At 41.0% G+C, this 24,890-nt stretch overlaps 2 protein-coding genes across 10 annotated transcripts in view; both read right to left on the minus strand.

The window, feature by feature from the left end:
* The window catches only part of USP49 (ubiquitin specific peptidase 49), a 68,781-nt gene that overhangs the window by 18,803 nt on the left and 25,088 nt on the right, over positions 1 to 24,890 (minus strand). For all 9 annotated transcript variants that reach the window (XM_027958997.3, XM_060403174.1, XM_060403177.1 and 6 more), the window contains one exon: positions 21,963 to 22,036. The gene's annotated coding sequence lies outside the window, so the exon portion shown is untranslated. The remainder of the gene's footprint in view (positions 1 to 21,962; positions 22,037 to 24,890) is intronic.
* Positions 1 to 24,890, minus strand: part of MED20 (mediator complex subunit 20) — a 72,502-nt gene that overhangs the window by 4,996 nt on the left and 42,616 nt on the right. The window contains exon 4 of the mRNA XM_042237281.2: positions 21,963 to 22,036. Within this exon, the coding sequence (XP_042093215.1) occupies positions 22,007 to 22,036 (30 nt within the window). The 3' untranslated portion in view covers positions 21,963 to 22,006. The remainder of the gene's footprint in view (positions 1 to 21,962; positions 22,037 to 24,890) is intronic.

Genomic DNA, 24,890 nt, shown 5'->3' on the forward strand with positions numbered 1-24,890 from the left:
AGGATGCTTGAAAACACAGTGAACATGTTTTTACAAATAACTAGTGTTAAAAATGAATTCTATTTTCAGCTAATGGTTTCTTTCTGAGAGATATTGGAAAATATAATTTAATATCAATATAAAATTAAGAAAAAGAATTTTTTTTTAAACAAAGTAGACATCACATTAAGATACAGTAATAGGACTTTCCTGATGGTCTAGTTAAGACTCTCTGGTTCCAGTGTAGGCGGCATGGGTTTGATTCCTGGTCAGGGAACTAAGACCCCATATACTGTGTGGCACAGGCAAAAAATAAAAATAAATAAAATAACTAAGATACAGTTAATAACCCAAAAGGGAAGAATGCTACATTTTAGAGTATTATATGGGGCTTTAAAAGGTTGTATTTTAAGTATAATGAAACTAGCCTTTTGAATTTGTGAATTATGGCTAAAATAAAAATAAAAAAAGAAATAGATACAAAATAACAAAAACAAAAACTAGGGACAAAGACTGAGAAGGGTGAGGTTAGCTTCTGTCTAAGTGCAATGTTGGCTTGAGACTCAACATTAAAAAATCTAAGACCGTGGTATCCAATCCCATCACTTCATAGCAAACAGACGGGAAAAAAGCGGAAGCAGTGACAGATTTTTTTTTTCTTGAGCTCCAAAATCATTGTAGATGGTGACTGTAGCAGGAAATTAAAAGATGTTTGCTCCTTGGAAGGAAAACTATAACAAACCCAGTGAAGTGAAGTTGCTCAGCCGTGTCTGACTCTTTGCAACTCCATGGACTGTAGCCCACCAGGCTCCTCTGTCCATGGGATTTCCCAGGCAAGACTATTGGAGTGGGTTGCCATTTCCTTCTCCAGGAGATCTTCCCAACACAGGGACTGAACCCAGGTCTCCCACATTGTAGGCAGACGCTTTACTGTCTGAGCCACCAGGGAAGTCCTAACAAACCTAGATAGTGTATTAAAAAGCAGAGACATCACTTTGCCAACAAAGGTCCCTACAGTCAAAGCTATAGTTCATCCAGTATCATATTCGGATGTGAGGGCTGTACCATAAAGATGGCTGAGCGCTAAGAACTGATGCTTTTCAATTGTGCTGCTGGAGAAGATTCTTGAGAGTCCCTTGGACTGCAAGGAGATCAAACTGGTCAACCCTAAAGGAAATCAACCCTGAATACTCATTGGAAGGATTGTTGCTGAAGCTCCAATACTTTGGCCACTTGATGTGAAGAGCTGACTCATTGGAAAAGACAAAGGCAGAAGGAGAAAGGGGTGGCAGAGGATGAGATGGTTAGATAGCATCACTAACTCAGTGGACATGGATTTGAGCAAAGCCCAGAAGATACTGGAGGACAGAGGAGCCTGGCCTGCTGCAGTCCATGGGGTCGCAGAGAGCTGCATATGAGTTAGGGACTAAACAACAACAAAGTGCAGTGTGGAGACTGGCTGGGCGCTGGGCGAATGATGGCTAAAGGGGTGGAGAGTCCTCACACCTGCTGCACTTTCCCTTGGCCCCTCCATTACCATTCTTCCTGAATGTGGGTGCTTGTGGTGGATGGGTGAGAGAGAACCTGTAGGTCAGGCTGTCCCTCAGAGACTCCCCCTCAAGGCTGAATTCTCTGAGATGGGTTTGGAAGCTCTAAGTCAATGTGTTCCTGAGCTCTTAGACCTGAGAGTAAACCGGCCACTTGAGCAGTGGCTCTTGGCCACAGGTGATGGTATGCTGATGTGCTGGGTGTGTTGGAGGCTTGCGAGGTGGGCCATCACTCATCAGTAACCGAGTGCTGATGTTCAAGAATGAGTCTAATCAGGGGTTATAGCAGATTCAAGGTTATGTCCACGTGATGATGTCTCACTTGCATTAGGATCTGCTCTCTTCGATGATAAAGGAGGAGAATTCATCTAGAGAGCGGGCCAGCACACAAGCCTGACTTGCCACAGCACCGGGAGATGACAGAGGACAGAACCTCCAGCACTGTACAGATGCTCCGCTCTGTGCCAAGTACCAACTGATCTAACTGTATGAAGAGCCAGCACTGGGCGAAGCCCTCTGTACCTTCAGTCTCTGCTCTTCTGTTCGGCTCCTTCCTCTCCAGGTTCAAACATGTCCAAGTCTCTCCTGTCTACAGGACACACAGACCCAAGTCTGCCCTGCTTGACGTTTTTAGGCTCTTTTTCCTTCTGCCTGCTTTATTTCTGGCAAGAGGAATGTGCAGCTTCATGTTTCCCACAACTCACTCCTTCACACATTTATTTCACAGAAACTGTTTTCTCAAAGGCCTTTGCAGTTTCCTCAGAGCTGAGTCCATCGGCTTTTTCTCAGTCCCCATCCACATCTATTTTGCCTGACACTGAACACTCACTCACTTCTGCATTTTAGGTGACTGCTCTCTTCTGGGTTTCTTCCTGAGTCTGTAAATACACCTTTTTTGTTTTCATATGTGTTCCTTGAAATGTGAACTCTCCTCCTTAAGGTTCTATCCTCAGCTGTCTTCTTGGTGATTTCATCTGTTCCCGGAACATCAAGTATCATTTCTATTAATTAATGTATTTTAACCTCACACTTTAGAAAAAGCCATTTTATTGAGCTATAGTTGACATACTGTAAAATTCACTCATTCAAAGCACACAACTCAATAATTTTTAGTACATTCACAGAGCCCCACAAATACCCTTGCATATAACATCTGTCCATTTCCTTGCAGAGGCTTGGTCTCGAGTTGCATCTTCACATTCTGATACCCGCATTATGGTACACTACTGTTAATGCTACTTGCAGGATGAAGCTTCTGAACATTTGGTAGCAGGGATAATCATACATTGAGCTATACACACTGTTTCATCCAAGTCTCCTGATGATCAGGACATATAAGATGACAGACAGGGGGTTAAGGATATGCCATCTGTGGAACAAAGCTAAGTAGCTGCCCTTGAAGGGATCTGGTTTTTTAATTCATTAACCTAATACTCTTGCCAAAGAGATCTGTGCCTAGAACTGAACCTAGGAGGATAGTAGACTGGGCACAAGGAAGACTGTTCATACCAAATTCAGAGAAATTCTGAATACAGTGGGAGCACACCCACCCACCCACCCATACACATACAAATGTTGTCTGTGACTCTATGCGAAGTGGCACACGAGAAAGGAGGATAACTAAATTGGCTGTGAGGACTGAACACGTCTGCTCCTGGGCTGAGTAGTTTATGCTGCTTCCAGATCAAACCTGATGATGCTTTCAGTTTGATCTCCCAGACAAGCTAGTGTTCAAGCAAAATCCAAACTCAAGTCTTCCTCTTCTGCTCCATGTGCTGTGAGCCTCCGTTGTCTCCAACTCTTTACAGCCGTATGGACTGTAGCCTGCCAGGTTCCTCTATCTACGGGATTCTCTAGACAAGAATACTAGAGTGGGTTACCATGCCCTTATCCAGGGTATCTTTCCAACCCAGAGGTCGAACCCGAGTTTCTTGCATTGCAGGTGGATTCTTTACCGCTGAGCCCCTGGGGAAGCCCTTCTATTCCATAGCCACATGGAAAGTCTACTTCTACCGCTGAAAGAATGAATTTACCCTTTAAATGTCTGACCACCAGGGATTATGGTTTGTCCCTACAGTGTGCCTCCAAAGCACTATGTCTCTAGAGCAGCTGGGCAGTCATCAAAAATGTATACATGTCAGACTTCCTGAACTGTGCCCTTTAAATACATGCAGTTTATTGTACGTAGATTATATCTCAATACATTGTGCATAGACACCCACGTGCAGACACGTACATGCACATAATGAAACAATAGATCTAGCCAGTAGCTCTGTCAACTACTAGGTAAAAGCTGACAGGAAACTTTGCAATGGATGCATAAGGCTGACAGCACCTGACTCCACTGACCAATTTTACATCAAAAATAGGACAACCAGACATTATATGCTTTCCTGATGGAATGCAGTAAGAAGTTCACAGGAATAGCACCTATCACCGTACTCTTGCTAAAATAGCTGAACCTGAGTCCACCAAAGCCTTTGGATCTGGCACCAGATCGTAAGCAATGTGTGACAGGAACATGCTGCAAGGCTGCAGTTGGCCAAAACACCAAGTCAGAGTGTGACAAATGTTACAGGATCAATGGTCTGGAGTCTTTAACAAATAGACAACAAGAGGAAAAAAGCGGGTGGGTAGATCTGCTATAGGTTATGAGAACCCTAGAAACAGATCAACCAAATGCAATGTGTGGTTCTTCTTTAGAGCCTAATTTGAACAAGCCAAATATAAAAATGTATTTTTGAGAAAACTGGGGGAAATGTTTAAAATACTGTTTGTCTCTAGCTGTACCACTCTATTTTTAAAAAAACCAACAATTTCATTGAAGTAGAATTGACATACAATGAACTGCACATATTTAAAAGGTGCAACTTGATAAATTTTGACATATGGTATGTACTTGTGAAATCACCACAACCAAAATAATAAACATGTCCATCACCCCAGAAGTTTCATGCCCCTTTGCAGTCCTTTCCCCCAGCTGCCCTTCCCTAAACCCTAAGTCCAAAATTGGAGAAATTTAAATACAGACTAAGTATTAGATAATACTAAGTAATTATTAGTTTGATGTAACAATGACATTATGGCTGTATTTTTTCAGTCTTTATATGTTAGAGACATCTCTGAAGTATTTACAGGTGAAATATTATGATGTATGGAATTTGCTTTAAAATACTCTAGGGGGAAAATGTGGCAGGAAGATAAATGAAACACAATTGTCAAAATGTTCAAAATTTTTGAAGCTGATTGATGGGGACATGGAGTTCATTATAACTAGTCCCTTTATTTTTGCATATGCCTGAAAAGTTCCATGAAAAAAATACTTAAAGACAAAAAAGCAAACAATATACTCTCTGATAGCAAAGAAGACCTTGAGATATGAACCATTCACCAATTAGACAAGTTATGAGACACCTTTCCTCTCTGCCATTTACCATCATATCTAGTAGTACCCTGTAGCGCACCCTCCCGCCCCCTACGACACACCCAGTCAAGGTGGAGCAGTGTTTTGAGGCAGTGTTAGTCACAGACATGGCTTGCATAGTCCTCTGGACTGGGCCTCAAGAAAACAGCCTTTAGACTCAGGTGGCAAACTCTGTAGCTTCCCAAAAAAATTTCATCAGAATTCTGCTCACAAAAATTTCCAGAGGATATTTGTCTTTAGGGGGCACAAGGCCACTTTAGTGCATCTGTTGAAGTGTTCTTGCTTAGTCTAATGTTTCCTCTCTTTATGAAACTTCTTTATTGGGAAATAAAAATCTTTTTTTTTTTCTTTTGCAATTCTGCTTCTTCCTCACTAACTCTGATTTATCCAGGTGGCAAGGAGCTCACCCTACGCCTTTCTGAGTTGCACTGTAGTCACAGGAAAAAACAGTAGCACAACAAATATTTCTGTTCCTCTGACTCCCGTCAGATGAAGCTTACTCCCAGTCCATGCGATGTTTGAGGAAGCAAAATTTGGCCACACAGAATCAATACAATATTCACAAACGTACTGCTTTGTATTTGGTCCCTCCTCTTTGGACATTTGTCTTCTTTGCTCTTGAAATAAAATGCTCAAAAGTTGTGTTTTCATTCATGCAAAATAGGATGGACCTCTGTCCTGACAGATGTGCTCTGGCATATTGTTGAGCCCATCATGAATCCTTGGTATCATACCAGAATACCAGTGATACCACTATGGAAGTTAACTCTCAAATGCATTATTCTGAGAAAATTTATTCAAAGTTTCAACTTGAAATGCCAAGAACTGCTTTCCCAGCTGCAGCCCAGGCAGGGAAATTGGGAATCTCCCTCCTCCCACTTTCCCCACATGGCTGAGGAGGGCTTTCCACACGTGGCCATTTGTATGGGAGACACATATATACATTAGGAACTGCCTGGAGAGGAAGAAAAAGGAACAATTTCTGTGAATAGAAAATAAATCTGACTAGAATTTAGACATGGATCATCGGATGAGATGGTGATTTCAGTGGCTGCTCTAAGGAAAGGAAACCCCATCTTGCTGATGTCTTGTTTCTTAAAAAAGGATGGTAGAATATTTAATCTGGTGCTTTCCCGATGATATGCCAGGGCACATCCGTCAGGATTGAGGCCCTTCATATTTTGCATGAATGGAGAGACAGCTTTTCAGCACTTTATTTTAAGAGCAAAGAAGACAAATGTCCAAAGAGAAGGGCCAAATACAAAGTGGTGTTTGTTACATACACACAAAAGGAGAAGACTAGAAGCTACAAAGAAAACACTCAGGCTTTAGTTGAGAACAAGTTATAAATTATAAACTGGCCATATAACTGAAACTACCAGTCGTTTTTCGTTTCTTTTTTTTTTTTTTTTTAAAGAGGCAGGCCTATGTATACAACACTTTAAAATACAGTATGTTAAAGAGAAAAGGGGTAGAAGAGTGCCTATAATATGCCATCAAGATTGGAAAAAACTATGCAAGTACAATCTCCCTCTCTCTTATCACATGCCCTGTAGTGGCAAACTGGGGTGGAGGGGAGTAAAGGTGGGGAAAAAAGAGAGCCACTGACATTTGTACCTTTTGGGGGGAAAAAATGTGTTATCTATTTTCCAAAAGGATACAGCACTGAGGAAACTGTTTCAATTTTAAAAAGTCAGGCATCAGCAAGATGACAGAAGATAAGCACAGAGCATATATGGTTTACTATATCTTTATTAGAAAATAGGATTCGGGGACAGGCAGCCTGGTGGTACTTATGGCATATGGAGAACCTAAGGAATTATATCCTAGTAGCACTAAGCATTGCAAAAGGAAGCGCCTCACATACTTCTTTTCTACAAGCTTATGACCAGCAAAGTGCAGACCTTTTTGGCTTATTGCAGAAGCCTCAGTTAGTCATGTCAATCATTTGAAATTTCATATCAGCCAAGGTACCAAGGTAATTTCTACTCTGCTTCCCCAGAGGCCACTACCGAAAATTGTCAATAGAAGGGAATTCTGTGAGCAGACTCTTCTAGCTCTCAAGAGAGCTTCATTTCCTTCATGGACAGCTCCTAACATTATTCCAGTTTACTGAGCAGCAAAGTAATTCTCTCAACACCCAAGCCACTTCTCTCTGAAGGAGCACGAGTGTGACAGTGCAGGTGTACGCTGGGATGGGGAAGGCCGTCGGCTGGGTGACGGAGGCCTCCTCCCTCTGCACCACTCCAGGTACATCAGGTACGTTATAAGCGTCAGTGTCTTCAGTCTGTAAACCTGAGGAGCAATAACACCTACTCCGAAGAGCTGTTCTGAGGGAGATGCAAATGAGATGGCCATGTAAATGCATTCTGAAAGTGGCTGACTCTAAACAAAGTACTGGCTGACTTGGCTACCTTGGCACTCATTCCCCAAAAGTTATTTTTGCTTCCACAGGGCTTAGAGTTGGGCTGGCTAACTGACCAGCTTACAGTAACTGACTATCTGGCCTTGACTTTACCAATAGTTTCATCCAAGAAGCCCGTCATACCAAAATAAGAAAACAGAGGATACTTTCATAAAAAATAAGAAAAATCACTACCTTTCCAAAATAAATGAGAGTTTTATTATTTATTATCTCTTTTTCTTACGTTTTTGAAAAACTGCATTTAATAGTAACACAGAGTAAGGATAGTAGAAGTCCAATTAAGATGTTAAAAACAAACCCAGAGCACCATAAAATGCCACTGAATTAAAGAAGCAGACTCGGTCTCAGCTCACACTCTCCAATGGGGGTATACCCATTGAATACTTACAGGTCCAACAGAATGTGCTGCGTGGCAAAAATATAAAGGGGGCCTTCTTTCAAATAAGGCAGAGAAGGCATTTCAAAGACATGAACTGTGCATGAACTCTCATCTCTCACTAAGAATAAAGCAGAAGTACTTCTGGGAACTCAACTATAGTGAGCTGGCACAAGAGAATAGAAGGCCAGTGCACACCCAGGCAACCAACTTCATGGAGTTTAAATCTCACAAGTCCCAGACACTTCTTCTCCTATTTTAAATATATCCTGGCCTGCTGGTGGGTCCCACCATTTAGATGAAGGCACTGACACTCCCATTAACGGCAAATAGAGAATCTTATAAGGGAAACACCTAAAGCCAATCAACTGCTATTAATTAAGTATAGATTAATTTACCACAGCAGGAAGTGGAAAGCTGGTGCGAAGGGGCAGGATACTGCACAACTGAAACACAAAGAGGAAGCAACTAAAGAGTGAAGGGAAAGTATGAATCACTGCCTGAGACCCTGGAGAAGAAAGACTTGAGGCTTAAAGGTCCCTACAAAACAATATGAGAACAAAAAATAAGCTTTACTGACTTCATCAATTTTTTTCCCCTGTATCCTTCCCATGTTGCCTGTGGTAACTGTGCTGAACGTTGTCCATACCCATCAAGTTATAACCTCAGTGAGGTATAACAAAACAAGATTCCGGCAGGCCAGAATTAGTTATTCATATGTATTAAAAGCTACTCATTATCTGTAGCTTTTAATACATATGAATAACCAGAATGGTAATTTTTCTCAAGTTAAACCTTTCATTTCTGAATATGTGCTTTTTGAGTCTGACATCTCAGAAAACTTCAGTTTGTTATTTTTAAGTTACTGGTCACTAACAGCCTACAGTCAAAGGTAAAGTCCCCATCAAACAACCCAATTCCACTACAGCCAATTTATCAAAACATATACATTATCACTATACCTATCACTCACATAAGAACTTATCAGGATTAATAAGAACTAAACCACTTTGACTTCCCTGGTGGCTCAGACGGTAAAGCGTCTATCTACAATGCGGGAGACCTGGGTTCGATCCCTGGGTCGGGAAGATCCACTAGAGAAGGAAACGGCAATCCACTCCAGTACTATTGCCTGGAAAATCCCATGGATAGATGAGCCTGATAAGTTACAGTCCATGGGGTCACAAAGAGTCGGACACGACTGAGCAACTTCACTTTCTTTCACTTTAAACCACTTTGAAGGAACTATCAGTTAAAAAAAAATCTTATCTAATATTGGCAGAAGCTAAACAACAGACATTACATATTCCAAGAGACCAATTAACAGTCTTCTGAGGGACCACTTAATGCATTATTTATTCTAAGAGGCCAGCCTGAGTCTGCCAGTAAAGAAAATATCTCAGAATTTAGTGGGAAGTGTGGCAGGACACATTAAGGTGTTGATGTCATTAAGCAGTTTTAAGAAATAAAGGAATCCTCACTTTGTGTTCATACGTGAAGATGATGCAGAATGTCTCTAAAACTGCAGATAAGGCTTTATCTTCTAAGGCTGAAGTTCGAAAGAAGAAAAATGTATTGAACACAATAATCTATCTGTTAAAAATGCCAAAATTCTGAGGTCCGGATGACTGCAGAGTTCTGGGCCCCCCCCAAACCCATTTATGAAAAGCCCAGGCAGGGCTAACATCATACTCAGTGATGAAAATTGAAAAAATTACCTCTGTTCATAGATGACATGATCTTATATGTAGAAAACTCTAGAGATAACACACACACACACACACAGTTAAAACTAATAAATTTAGCAAAGTTGCAGTATACAAGATCAATATATAAAACTCAGTATGTTCCTATACAGTAACAATGAAATATGAAAAGGAAACTAAGAAAACAATTTCATTTATAATAGAATAAAATAAAAAGAATACATACTTGGGAGTAAACCTCACCAAGGAAGTAAAAGACTTGTATACTGAAAACTACAAAACACTGCTGAAAGAAATCACAAATACATGAAAAGACATCTCATGTTCAGAGACTGGAAAACTTAATATGTTAAGATGTTAATGTTACCCCAAATAATCTACTGATTCAATGAAATCCCTATTAAAATTTCAATGGCTTTTTTTTTTTGCAGAAATAGGAAAATATATCCTAAAATTCATATAGGATCTCAAGGGACTCCAAAGAGTCAAAACAATTTTGAAAAAGAACACCACTGGAAGAACACACACGTTCTCATTTCCAAGCCTACCACAAAGCTACAGTAATCAAAACACTATGGTACTGGCATAAAAACAAATACACCAGTGAAATAGAACAGAAAAACCCGAAATAAATTCTTGTATATATGGTGAAATGAACTTCAGCAAGGGTGCCAAGACCACTCAGTGAAGAAAGAACTGTCTCTTCAACAAATGTTTTTAGAAAATTAATATCCACATGTAAAGGAATGATTGGACCCTTACACCATATACAAAAATTAACCCAAAATGGATTAAAGACCTAACCTAAAAATATACAAGTCCTAGAAGAAAACATAGGGGAAAATCTTCATGACACTGGACTTGGCAACGATTTTTTGGATATTATACCAAAAACACAGGCAACAAAAGCAAAAATAGAGAAGACTACATCAAACTTGAAAACCTTTGTGCATCAAAGGATACAATCAACAGAGTGAAAGGCAGCCTACAGAATAGGAAAAATATTTTCAAATAATTAATAACCAAAATGTATAAACAACTTCTACAACTCAATACCAAAAAAAAAAAAATCAAACCACCCTATTAAACAATTAAATATAAATCAAATAACCCAAAGGACTTGAATAGGCATTTCTCCAAAGATGATATACAAATGGCCAATATGCACTGAAAAGATGCTCAACATCAGTAATCATCAGAGAAATGCCCATCAATGGATGAATAAACAAACTGATACATGTACAATGGCATAGATTCAGCCTTAAAAAAGGAATTCTGACACGTAATACAACATGGATGGACCTTAAGGACATTGTGCTAAATAAAATATGCCAGTCACCAAAAGACAAATACAGTATGATTTCACTTCCATGAGGTATGGAAAATATTCAGAGAGTCAAATTCCTCAAAACAGAAAGTATAATGGTGGTTACCAGGGACTGAGGAGAGGAGGAAAAGGGTATGTAGGGGGTTTTAGATTTGCAGGATGAAAAAGTTCTGTTTCACAACGAGGTGAATATCCTTAACACTACTGAAATGGCTAAAATAGTAGTTTTTTAAAATATTCCTTTATTTAGCTGCCCTGGCTCTGAGTTGTGGCGCACAGGATCTTTTAGTTACAGCCTGTGGGATCTAGTTCCCTGACAAGGGATCGAATCCAGGCCCTCTGCACTGAGAGCGAGGAGTCTTAGCCACTGGACCACCAGTGAAATCTAAGTAGTTTTTTTGCCTTTTTCTTTTTTTTTAAACTTTATCACATTTTAACCAAAGCTGGTTAAGATGATACTTTTATATGTTTCTTCCTTTTTGAAGAAACATATAACATTGTTCAGCACAATGAGAACTGAACATATAACATTGTTCAGTACAAATGAGACCTGTGAACTCAAGAGTTTCCAATCTCACATGGAAGATGAGAAATAGAGAGAGCCTGACTAGGTAAGGGCCCCTTCTGATGGTGCCAAAGCAAACACAGTAAAAGCTTCACTAAGAAGCAAGGTAAACTACACCTCAACTGGTATTTCCTGAGTGTGCTTCCAACTGATATGACTGATGCAATCACCTGGGAGTTCACTCTACCCCAAGGTAATTTTTACCCCCACAAATGGATCTAAACCTACCAGTCTAGATGAAGACATTCCCCAACTACTCTCCAGACCAATAATTCCACTGGCCAAGGGAAGATGCCTATCTCTTTTGTTCTTGGGAAATACTGTTCTTTGTTAAGAAACTACATCTCTCCAATGTTCTTGGTGTGAAGTCCCCTTCTTTACAGTGATAACAGACTGACAGTTTGGGTTGGCATACATGTGTGCCTGCAAGTGTGTATTTTATAGATCTATGAAATAAAAAAATCTGGGAACTACTGTTTTAGATAAAGTCCTCTTAGACCAAAGCCTTGGAGAGCCTTCTAACCGTCTGAGCCTACGATTCTAAATGGCACAGAGAAAGGCTTCTCATGGTAATTGCCAACATTGGTTTTAGGCTCTTGACTATGTTTTCTTTTTTGCAGAGAACTATTTCCTTATTAAAAGTACTTTTATTTCATCTTCAGCTTCCTACCCTATAAAATAGTTATGGCACATATTTTTAATGTGTCTTTTACAAATAAACTAGAGGCAATATGTGCGTGCATGCTAAGTCATTTTAGTCATGTCCAACCTTTTGTGACCCTATGGACTACAGCCTGCCAGGCTCCTCTGTCCAAGGGATTCTCCAGGCAAGAATACTGGAGTGGCTTGCTGCACCTTCCTCCAGAGGATCTTCCCAACTCAGGTATCAAACCCACGCCTCTTACGTCTCCTGCATTGGCAGGTGGGTTCTTTACAACTAGCAGCACCTGGGAAGCCCCCAGAAGCAGGATAGCATAGCGCTTAAATGTTCAAGCCAAACTGCTGGGGTTGGAGTTCAAGCTCTATTGTTATTAGTTATATATGACCTTGGGAAAATGATCTTTCTGGGCCTCAGTTTCCTTCTCTGTAATATGGAGGCAATAATAGTTTATACTTCATAGGGCTGTTGTGAAAATTAAATGAGTTAACATCTGTAAAAATGCTTGCAGCAATGCCCAGCACACAGTCAGAGCTCAAGAAATGACTGTCAGCATATAAAGCGACCCTGTAACTTGCTCCACATCACAAACAGGCACCGCCAGCGAAGGGAGGATTATAACTAGGATTATGCTCTCTGTTGAAATCCTTCCACTATCCACACAAACTCCTCTTCCCGTTGGTCCAATAATATAAAGGTAATGTACAGGTATTCGGGGGCAAATTCTTACTCTGGGCTCTTCTCAGTCATCTTACATTAGGTTCCTGGACCCAGTTCAAGGGTGTGTGTGTGTCTGTGTGGTGTGTGTAGGCTTCCCCACACCAACAAGCAATTAATTCCTGGACGCCATCAGCATGTCTGAGAATTCAACTGAATTCTGACACTATCTACCCAGTGATGGAATCAGATTCCACAGGTAAAGGGTTCAGTCCTACAAAAACATCTCTGCTTCAGACACCAATTGAAACCTCAATTTGTGACCTGTAGTTCTGACCAACTGTCTATCAATTAGAGGTTCCCAAGACTCCCTCTTTGGGTTTGATGCATTTGCTAGAATGGCTCACGGAAGTTAGGAAACTCTGTTTACTTACTGTATTACCAATTTATCATAAAGGATATGAATCAACAACTAGATGAAGAGATTCAAAGGGCGAAGTCCTAAAAGGGACTTGTGTTTTCATGGAACTCAGGGCTCAGCACAGTGGCATATGGAAACATTCTGGTTTCCCAGCATGGAAGCTCTTTGAGCCCAAACCTTTAGGTTTTTATGGCAGTTTCATTACATAGGCATGATTTCTTAAATCACTGAGCACTGGGGACTAATTCAATCTCCACCCCTATCCCCACTGCAGAGGTCAGGTGGTGAAATTAAAAGTTCCCACCCTCTAATCACACGGGTGGTTCTGTGGGCAACCAGACCCTGTCCTCAGGTGCTTTTCAAAAGTCATTTCATTAACATAGCCAACTACACCTCCATCACTCAACATGGGAAATTCCACGGGGTTTTGGAGCTGTGAGCCAGGAATTATGCACAAAGACCAAATATATGTGAGAAACATATTTTGGTCATCTGCATGATCAGTATATATATATATATTTTATAAATCACATTACTGCACACCTCTTCAAGTAGAATCCAACTTAGTCCCTCACAATCTGATCCTGCCATTTTAATGCGGCAGGTTTGTTTACAATTTAAAACTACCTTCTTCTAGATATTTTTCAGATGAAAAATGTTTGCCCAATTCAAAATCTGACACACTTAAGGCTTTAAGAATATGAAATATTAATCAGCTTCACCACTTTCAGGAGCCTCTCTCTCAAGCATGCTCTCTGAGATGCTCTGCTTTGCATTCTCAAGTAGCTGCTGTGTAATGAACTGCACGGAGATAACTCAAGCAGAATACGGAAAGGAAACACTTTGAAGACACACTAAAGCAAAACTTCAAATGATACAGCACCACTGGGGACCCAGAGAAATCACAGCGGCTGATAAGCCTAGGGAGCATTGACGAGCACCTGGAGTATCTCTTTTCTGAAGAGAGGATGGCAGGTGCACACTATGCCAAACTCCACACAGCTGCAAATCATGGACCAGCCTGGGCAGCTGGTGGGGACCCGCTAGCGAGATGGTAATTATTGGTCAGGCATCTTCAGCTACAAAGGCTAAGGTGTAGCTCATTACATCTGTATTCTTCAACTGGTTATTTAACTCAGAGCTAAAGTGATGGTTAGTCTCGAGGCATGTTTACCCATCTGCTAAAAAATAAAAATAGAATCATACACAAAGGGAAAACATATAAAGGGCCTAATAAAATTTGTAATGAGTCCTAGGAGAGATCACCTCTTCTCAATCCTCTCTGTACCTATTATAGAAAGGTCCCTTAAAATCTGAGAACACAGTTAGATAAGCTCTGCTGTTGCTGCTGCTAAGTCACTTCAGTCGTGTCCGACTCTGTGCGACCCCACAGACGGCAGCCCACCAGGCTCCTCTGTCCCTGGGATTCTCCAGGCAAGAATACTGGAGTGGGGTGCCATTTCCTTCTGCAATGCATGAAAGTGAAAAGGGAAAGTGAAGCCGCTCAGTCGTGCCCGACTCTTAGCAATGACGTCTAAAAGGAGGAGCTGGTCTTTGCTTGCACCTGGAGTAGCCACTCTTCCTCCACGAGGCCATGTGCTTCAGCAGAAGCTGACTTCAGCACTAGTTCCAGGGATGGGCCCTGTGAGGTCTCAGCCAGTTTGTGCACAGGCAATGGTCACAAGTCTAGCAGTGGGCATGTGGCCTAGCTTTGCCAATCAAACTGAAGGGGAAGGGCATAATCCACATGCAGGTTGAATCATTTTGTATCTTGGACATTTTGAATATTGTGAGATTCTGAGTCTTGCTTAAATCCTAAGGAAAATGTTGATATTTGCAATCCAACCTGGCGGGATTCAGATCACAAGTCCCAACCAACCCTTCTGTGAGGTAAGGTTTAAGTATCAGTTCTTCTATTGAGCCTTTGCTCCAGAGCATGCGAGCCGCAACTACTGGAGCCCGCGTGCCCCAGAGCCTGTGCTCTGCAACAAGAGAAGCCACAGCAATGAGAAGAAGCCTCGCAGCAACAAAGACCCAGCACAGCCATAAATAAATAAATAAAAGTATATCAGTTCCTCAGTGAAAGCCTTTGCAGAAATATTAGCACTGTCTGGCATGAGGGCTAGCCAGTGGCCAGTCTAGGCCCTGGGCAGTTATTTATCGCATAGTCAATTCTAATAGTTTTTGTGTGCTCTTCAGGACCAGATTCATGCAGCGTGTTAAGGAGGGGACCCAGGAGTGCACAGATAACTCTGAAGGCTTGGTTTCCTGAGCTCCTCCTCCTCCACTGTCTTCCTAGGTACCTTTTAGTTCCTTTCTGTCTTCCAGCCAGAAAGCTGAGGCCTTTGCTATCCTGTTCTCTCAGATATTTTGAGAACTAGGCAGCAGGAAGACAAGGAGAAAGAAAAAAAGTGAGGGGTCCTTTTTAGGACTATCGCTTCTCTAACTGGAGGGAACTCAAGGAGACCGTGAAGGACAGGGAGGCCTGACGTGCTGCAGGTCATGGGGTCTCAAAGTGTCAGACACAACTTGGTGACCAAACAACACCGACAACTGGAGGGGACGGTTCCCCTCGCTTAGGACGTTCAGGCGGCTGTGGGTCCTGCTGCTGTCACTGCCAGCAACGACACCACAAGACTGCCTGGTGGCTGGGGCCTGGGAGAAGGGAGGGATGCTTTTTTAAGGGAGGAAGTTTCTACACCTCTTTCTCTGAGCGTTAGAAGTCTCCTTCCCCATCAAGTCAAGATTGGAGGGTTTCTTCTAGAGCTCTCTCTTTCCATGCCTGATTCCCACTTCCAGGGTGGACTGCACTCCACCCAGGCCAGGGGATATTCGTAGCTGTATTTAAAATTCTGGTCTTTTCTAATCCACCTGCTACTATTGACTTCTCAGAGTCCTTAAATTGCTGGTCCATGAGTTCTATCCAGGATTTTAGCTGCATTCAGCGGGAGACACTAGGCAGAGTATGCTTACTTCATCTTATCCAGAAATGGAACTCTCCAGAGGCAAGTATCTTTAAACGCAGTAGTCATATATGGTTATGTGTCTTATAAAATAATAGAAAATCCATATCTCCGTAGGTATCTTTTTTAGGGTGAGGAAGTAGGCTTTTAGGTTAAAAAAAAAGTAATCTGGTTTACAGAAAAATATTAAGTTAACTCAACAGATGTTACTGGACTGGTAAAAACCATGCAGTGGTACACACACGTCATGGGTTTGAGAAACGCTGATCTACAGAACAGAAGCCACCTGCTTTTTATTTATTTTTTATTTTTTGCCACCTGCTTTTTAGAGCTACTTATAAACAGTTCTATTTTACTACATATGAACCTGCTTATATTGTTTGTTTTATTAACTGACCTTGTGGTTGTGTCCTTCTGGCTATTATAGTCTATAGAATACTGGGGAAGAACAAGCAAGGTCATTCAGGGGCCTGTAAACAAAGCTTTCCTCGGGAAGACGGGTCTGAGGGACTGCCAAAGGAAAGACAGTAGGCGGGAGCGCTGCACACAGATCAGGCAGTAAGTGAAGAAGGTATGGATTCAGAAGTTACCTTCTCCTTTTAGAAGGTTGCCAAGGGAGGTGGTGGAGGCCAGTGTCGGGTGCTGCTCCTGGTCTGGCTTTGGGCCACAGGCCTCTCAGCCTGGATCTTTGCATCTGAGCCTGCTTAGCCAATGCCACAGCAGACAGGATGTCTAGGCAATTCATGGGCATGATCAAGGGTCCCCATGACAGACGATGGCAAGGAGCCATGCAAGCTACCATAATTCCTTCACAGCTTGATTGTACATTAATTCAACCCCCCCTAACAAAGAGTATTCCAGAATATGAATGGATTCTCCTGAGACCGCAGTCTCTTTCAGTAGTGCTTCACTTGACAAGGTCCTGCTAAGTGTTATCAGAAAATCTACCCAGCTTCACCATTACTGTAACATCTGAGGCCGAAGAAAGTGATGAAACTGTCCAGACTATCCTCAAATCTACATACAGTAAGAAGTACCTGGATGAAGCGCCCTTCTAGGAAATAATCTCCCAGGTAAACCTAGAAGATAATGATGTTGCAGAATAATTTCACAGAAATTATGAATAATGTCGCAGACATTAAATTATCAGCATTTCAGGCAAGAAGAAAGCCCTGGTATGGTGATGCTCTTTAGTGACAGCGATGCAGGAAAAATTAAGTGAAAGGGCAGATCAAATAAAAACTGTAAGAGAAGAAAAGCAACAAAAAGAAGCAGAAGCAGCTGGAAAGCAATTATTTCATGGCATTCCTGATACAGTTGAGAATTTCTTAAGTTGGAAGGCCAAGTTTGATGCAGAACTCCTGGAAATTAAAAAGGTTAAAATAATCTTTAGAGATGACTTTTGGCCATTCACATTTTGCACGTCAGCTTCTTTTTCCATTAATATTCTAATGGTATTCCCAGTCGTGTGCATTCAGAAATGCTGAAGTTGTGAGTGATACAAGAGACATCCAAATGCTGAGCAGGAGTCTGATGGCCGCATTAGTTAACCTTGTAGTCATTATTAAGTGATTCCATCTAATGAGCGAAGTAGTCTCCTTCTGTATAAAAGTCTATTAAACAAATTATAGAGTCTTGGGAGCAACTCACCAGGCAATGAAAATCTCACACATATCTGAATATTTTTCCTTCAACAAATAAAAAATAATTAGAATAAATTTAACATCAGTTGGTACTGAATTTTTTTAAAAGTTACACTTCTTGAAAAAAGTGGCGCTAACTTTGAAAACAAGATAAGATTAAAACAACCACAATACTGGTGACTGGACAGGCCCACTTTTATTGTTATATTGGGGTTCTAGATAAGATTTGAAAAATCCCAAACCGTTTGGTGCCTTTAAAAAAAAAATTGCAAAATGTCAAGCAGCTCCCACTTTATTCTCGGTTCTTAGCCACTGAGAAACAGCGGTCAGTGTTCAAGACCCACCATAGCTACACTGCCATGAACTCAGACTGCCCTCAAGAGGGAGCTGTTACTACAGCAAAAGACTCAAAGGCTGGGATGGAAGCCCCATGAGGGTAGAGGGGTTTTTTTGCTGTTGTTGTTCACTGACATTTCCAGCCCTAAAACAAGACTGCAACATCACAGATGCTCAATTAATACTGAAAAATAAAAGGCTGTCCAGGAAGGCCTTCTGGTCCTCCCAAAGCTGGAAACAACCAATGTAATCTTTATCATATCCTCTAGCACAACTATGAAAAAGGAACAGCATTTTCACTTTTCTAATCTGGGGGACACAGCTGCACTCAACTGGGATGTCATTAGAATCTACATGGGATGCTGTGTGGCAGGCACAGTCCGCCCAGTCATTAGAGAGAGCGCCATGACTTTCTTGCCTATATTGGGGTCATTGTAATGTGCTAATGTAGAAATAAACCTCAGTAATTATCATTATATATCTAGTGAGAAAAGTGGTTGTATGTTACATTTTTATAAATCTTTTAAATGCCTGGAATAAGTAAGACAGCTGGATTCTGCTATTTCTTTTTTTCTTTCTTTCAGAGAAGAGGATATGTGTTTATTTATTTTTAAACTTTCTGTTTTATATTGGAGTAAAGTCAATTAACAGTATTGTAATAGTTTTAGGTACACAGCAAAGGGACTCGGCCATACACATACATGTATCCATTCTCCCCTAAACTCCCCTCCTGTGCAGGCTGCCACATAACACTGAGCAGAGTTCCGTGTGCTGTACAGCAGGTCCTTGCTGGCTGTCCATTTTAAATATAGCAGAGAATATATGTAGATCCCACACTCCCTATCTCTTCCCTCCATTCTTTGTACATCATGCTGTCTTTGGAAAACTCTACTGCATACTCGTATGCAAGTATGTTTTAATACTGTTATGAAATTAGCTTTGACTCCCGAAAGTTTCAGGGGCTCCTGGCCACCCTTTAAGACACTGTGGTAAAGAGTATCTAAGTGCGGCAAAGAGTACACTAACAGCCATCACTGTTACGAACATTCAGAAGGGATTCTCAAGGAAAGAGAGTTCAAAAAGATGGAGAGGGGGAAACATCACTGCTTGTAGCCACACTTTACAGGAAAGCTGAACTATTTCGTCAGTGTGCTTGTGTTACTTTAAATGTTGCTTACTCTTTGTACTTTACCATATTTCAACAGGAAATGAAATTGCTATTTGAAGAAAAGCCAGTATTTCTCTCTGACAAGACAAAACAGAACAAAAACCAAAAACCACGGACTCTAACTCCTTCCAGTTCCTATATAAATGTCGGCTGCTCATGTACCTTTACTTTTTTAGATCATCACTTATAAGTGACACTCTAATTACAAGACCCATATTGCCTTTTCTCCTGCCTTTTCTTCTCTTCAACAACTTCCTGCTGACTGTCAGTCAAATATTATTTAACAGGACAAAAGAACAATTTCTAATTACCAACCAGTTACAAACTGCTGCACAGTTCAGTCCTTCTGTCTGTATGTTTCCATGAGCAGCAATTAAATAGTAATCTACAAATCAACTCACTTAACATGTACTGTTCCTTAGCTAGAGTCAGGTGATTTCTATCTACTACAAACAATTCATAAAGAAGTAAAACAGTTGTATTCATTTAAGTATGGTCAAGAAAAAACTAATTATTTGTGAATCTCACATCATCTCACACCATTATTTTTCCCAAACTTAAGAAGAAGCATGATTTAAAATTTTCTTTCTCACAAGCAAGCAGAAACAGATCGGTTATGGTGACTTTTTCAGGTGATATTTGACTTTATTATCTTACTTAAATCCCTGTGCACCTTAGCGAATCTTCTAAGTTGATCAAAAACTAGGCCAGCACCCCACTGGTTAACAGCACAGGCTCCAGAGTGGAGGACCTGGGTTTGAATCCTGAAGCTGCCACTTGTGATGTGACTTTGAGCAAGTTAATCAATGCCTCATTTTTCTCAGCTTTTAAAATGAAGATAATAACAGCATCTGCCTCATAAGTGGATGCAGAGAAGGCAATGGCAACCCACTCCAGTACTCTTGCCTGGAGAATCCCATGGACGGAGGAGCCTGGTAGGCTGCAGTCCATGGGGTCGCTAAGAGTCGGACACGACTGAGCGACTTCACTTTCACTTTTCACTTTCATGCATTGGAGAAGGAAATGGCAACCCACTCCGGTGTTCTTGCCTGGAGAATCCCGGGGACGGGGGAGCCTGGTGGGCTGCTGTCTGAGGGGTAGCACAGAGTCAGACACGACTGAAGCAACTTAGCAGTAGCAGCAGCAGCAGCATAAGTGGATGATAGGATTAAATTCACTAATGAATAAATGAGAAAAGCACTTAAAATGGTGCCTGACACAGAATACTCAGTGAATGTCAACCTCTGTTTTTATATATTTGTCTTCTAAAATAGTCACAGCAGAAAAAAATTGCCCATTATAACCTAATAGAGCCCTGGAACAATACAAAAGGGAAATATTAAAAAGAGATGACTGTTTTAGTGTCCTTCTCTCTTAAAATAAGTAGCTGCCTGTATCACCTAAGGAAGTGCTGACTAGCCATGGAAAAGATACCAGACATTTTCAAAACTATTGTGATTCTGTGAAACAAGAAGAAAAGAAAACTCAAGAAGATTTGTCCTTCAAAATAGATTAAAGGAATCTTAACAGAAAATGTAACACAGCTATCTAGAAACAAGAGAACTGTGCATCCTTTTTGACACAGATACTTTTATGGGCAAGATAAAACTATCACAGCCCGAAGATGCTTGATAATTCCTACATACCTGTAAGCATTATTTACACCATATGATATGTAGTAAGAGATGAGGGTGTATAACTCTATTCTCACGCACAGTCTTGTAGCATACTCTGCGAGAAATGAAGCTTGAAGCCAAGAAAGGAAACACTCATGGAAAAAATTAAAAATCCTTGACATCAGGATTGACTTTATCCAAGAAGGCTTACCTCTTGCAGTGTATCACAAGATTCATCTATAGAAGGCTGGTACATAAAAATGCTAACTGGGATACATAAGAAAACTATAGCTAACATTTACTGAGCACTCACTATATTTTGGGCATTCTTTCAAGTTTTTTTTTAATATAGATTAACTAATCAATCTTCAACATCGCTATGAGATAGGCATTTTATTGTTCCCACTTATACTCAAGGAACTGAGGCAAAGAGAAATTAACCTGCCCGAATGTCAAGCTACTAATGGCTAGTCAAAAACAGTCTGGTTCCTAAGTGCAAGTTTTTAACCAGCAGGCAAAGAAAAAGACATCATGCACTTACATATATGGGGCGGGGTGGGGGGGTTGGCTAAGATTCGAACAGAACGTTTTTGTTCTTTGTAATGTTTGAATTATTGACAATAAGCATGTACGGACTTGTATAAATTTTTATATCATAAACTCAGTAACACCTTTTTATTGGATTTTCCGTAGAATTCTATTTGATTACCACCTGACACACAATCTGCACTTGGCTAAAGAACAGGATCCCCAGGGTGAGCCTAACATCACAGCAGCCGGCAGTATCTGGGGAGTGAGAAGGGGCTGCTAACACTCTAGACAGGTCATGACAGATATGGTCTCTATCCAACCAACAGTAAGCGTCAAGACTTACCCAAGAACTGTTTTACTATGGGGGCTGGTCTCCAGGTCCTGTGTTTATTTTCAAATATAGCTGTGTCTCCTCTTAAGTTAATTCACAGCATTTAAAAAGTCACAAGGGTAAGAAGAAAGAAGGCGATGAAAGTTCAGAATGGTGATAAGACAAAGACAGTGGCTGAGCACTCGCCCTAACAGGATACCAATCTTGGCCACCTACTGAAGCCTAGTATTACATAATACTGCTGTGATAGTTTCCACGAACAACTTTTTATTACAGTTTTATTTCTTACCCATTAAACAAGTTTTTCCCATCTTCTTCCATATTACTCCACAGTCATTGGTTAGGTCTCCTCGTCTCTATTACCTACGGGGGGAAAAATCTGTCAGGTCAGGCTGCTATATAGCAAGAGAAAAACAATTTCATGAATTTTATTTATAAATTCAAAAAACAGGATCAGTATATTACAGTGCAGTTTAGTGAACTCCCCATGTCTTCAAAACTGAGGTAAAAGAGTGAGGATAAAAAGCTGCAATTTTTTTTTCCACTAAGAGCAAATATTAAGTCATTTATGAATAGACTGATGGAAGTATGAAAGGTTTACTTCCTGAAAAGATGCACTTCTGTGTTTATTTTAGGTTTTAAAGAATACACACTGCCCTTGCATATAGCTTGAAACTGTCAGAAAAAAACAAAACAAATTCATGGCAACAAAAATAATTGTGTTTCAAAAGCCCAAATTGTTTCTGTGTAAGTGAAACATGTAATGATGCAAGATGCCAAGTGGTGACATCTTTGTGTTAGGCGGCTTCATGTCTTTTAGGTAAGCAGCATACATTCTATGCACAAGAACACTGTATTAGTCTAAGCTATCTAGAATTTGGACACATTACGTGCACAATCATTTTTTAGGTTTCTCACACTGTATTCAAGAGGCAGGATTCAATAAACTTGAAATTAATACACTGTCTGCCACCATGTAACAAGATGAAAAGTTCTCTATTTTGCCATCCTAATAGCTAACACAAGAATTTCTCTTAGAAGACACTCTCTTGTTGAAAACAGGTTCCCTCAATAGGGTCTCCCACCACTCAGGTCCAGTCCCCTTGGGATGGATGGTTCCCTGAAGAATGGCTGTCAAGATCCCAGAATGATGGTCAAGAAAGGGGAACTGCTTTACATTAGATGAGGAGAAGAACTTGTTTTATCTCTGAAAGGAACAGAGAGAAGGATGATGAGAGGAACAGGAGGAGAAGAAAAGAACAGTATAGCAGAGTGAAGCTGGGGTTGAGGGGGAGGTGAAGTTCTCCAGTTAAGGGAGGTCTGGAACATTTTCAGAACAAGAATGCCTTAAAGGGAAGTTGCATGAATGCAATATAGGGCTCACTCGTTTTTCCTCCTTTCTTCAGTTAGGTGTACTAACTAAGAACACAAATGCTGTGTATGAACAGGGCCTTTCTGAGAATCAGAGAAGAAGCCAAGTATCCCATCTGAGGACATTATGCTGCATATCAGAGGCACAAGGCAAGAAAAACAGGGCCCAGGAGGCAGAAGCAATTGCATGATGGCAACTCCTTGGAAGAAAAGTTATGATCAACCTAAATAGCATATTCAAAAGCAGAGACATTACTTTGCCGACTAAGGTCCGTCTAGTCAAGGCTATGGTTTTTCCTGCGGTCGTGTATAGATGTGAGAGTTGGACTGTGAAGAAGGCTGAGTGCCGAAGAATTGATGCTTTTGAACTGTGGTGCTGGAGAAGACTCTTGAGAGTTCCTTGGACTGCAAGGAGATCCAACCAGTCCATTCTGAAGGAGATCAGCCCTGGGATTTCTTTGGAAGGAATGATGCTAAAGCTGAAACTCCAGTACTTTGGCTACCTCATGCGAAGAGTTGACTCATTGGAAAAGACTGATGCTGGGAGGGATTGAGGGCAGGAGGAGAAGGGGATGACAGAGGATGAGATGGCTGGATGGCATCACTGACTCGATGGATGTGAATCTGAGTGAACTCCAGGAGATGGTGATGGACAGGGAGGCTTGGCGTGCTGTGATTCATGGGGTCGCAAAGAGTCAGACACGACTGAGCGACTGAACTGAACTGAAAATCCAGGAAATACACAAATATTTTTAGGAAGAGAAGAGCTTACAACTTGCACACATTCTAGGTTGGGGGTTTGAGGCAACCTTATTCAGGAAGCTAAGCTGACACTGTATGGATGGGTGTTTTACAACTATATCCTTTCCCTTGTTACTTTAGCTGGGGGGAGGGGCACACCGTGCCACTTGTGGGATCTTAGTTTCCCAACCAGAGACTGAACCCACACCCTTGGCGGTGAAAGCACAGGATCCTAACCACTGGACCACCAGGGAATTCCTCATAAAATTTCCCTCTTTCCTGTCCAAATTTTCAACCCTGCTTTTAATATAAAAACAGCAAATGGTTAAAAGTTAACTTAATTACTTTAAAATCCAAGTTACTTGAACTCATTCTGGATGTACCCAAAAGCTGGCCAAAACAATCAGTTCTATACCGAGCACCTAGTATACATAACTACACAGAGGCTAAGCGTAAAAGACCTATGAAATAGCTATTAATCTGTCGAGCAGTGACTTCAATACTTATGACGGTGATCTTGAAAACTGGAAAGTTATAATGGGTCAGATTAATTCTGCAAACTATTAATAAGACTACCCTCATTCAAATAGTTTCCATCTAGGTCCCATTTATATTGTTTATACTATTGTAATATAGTTTTGAATGGGGGGGTGGCGAAAATTCAGATATATAGAACAAATCACTGCAATAGGACCAAACTAAAAATGTAGAAGACATCCCTTTAAATAGTTATTAGAGATAAAGTGCCAAACAAGCAAATTCCAATTGTACCTATTATAAGTGAAACTTGTTGAACTCTCAGGCTTTGTGGCATGTGCAAGGCAAGAAGAGTATAGGATGCAGAGTAACAGAGACCAGTTATCATCACAGTGGCCGTACCAGACCTTACGAAAGCAATCTAATTTCTCTAAGCCTGTTTTCTCATCTACGTCAGAGCACTGGCGTAAGGATTAAATGAAAATGCAGGTAAAATCCTAGTAAGCTGCCTGGCACATTGTTGTTGTTTAGTCACTAAGTCGTGTCCGACTCTTTGCGACCCCATGGACTGTAGCCCGCCAGGCTCCTCTGTCCATGGGGATTCTCCAGGCAAGAATACTGGAGTGGG

Source organism: Ovis aries, chromosome 20, assembly GCF_016772045.2.
Source record: "Ovis aries strain OAR_USU_Benz2616 breed Rambouillet chromosome 20, ARS-UI_Ramb_v3.0, whole genome shotgun sequence".
Classification (NCBI taxonomy): Eukaryota; Metazoa; Chordata; class Mammalia; order Artiodactyla; family Bovidae; genus Ovis; species Ovis aries.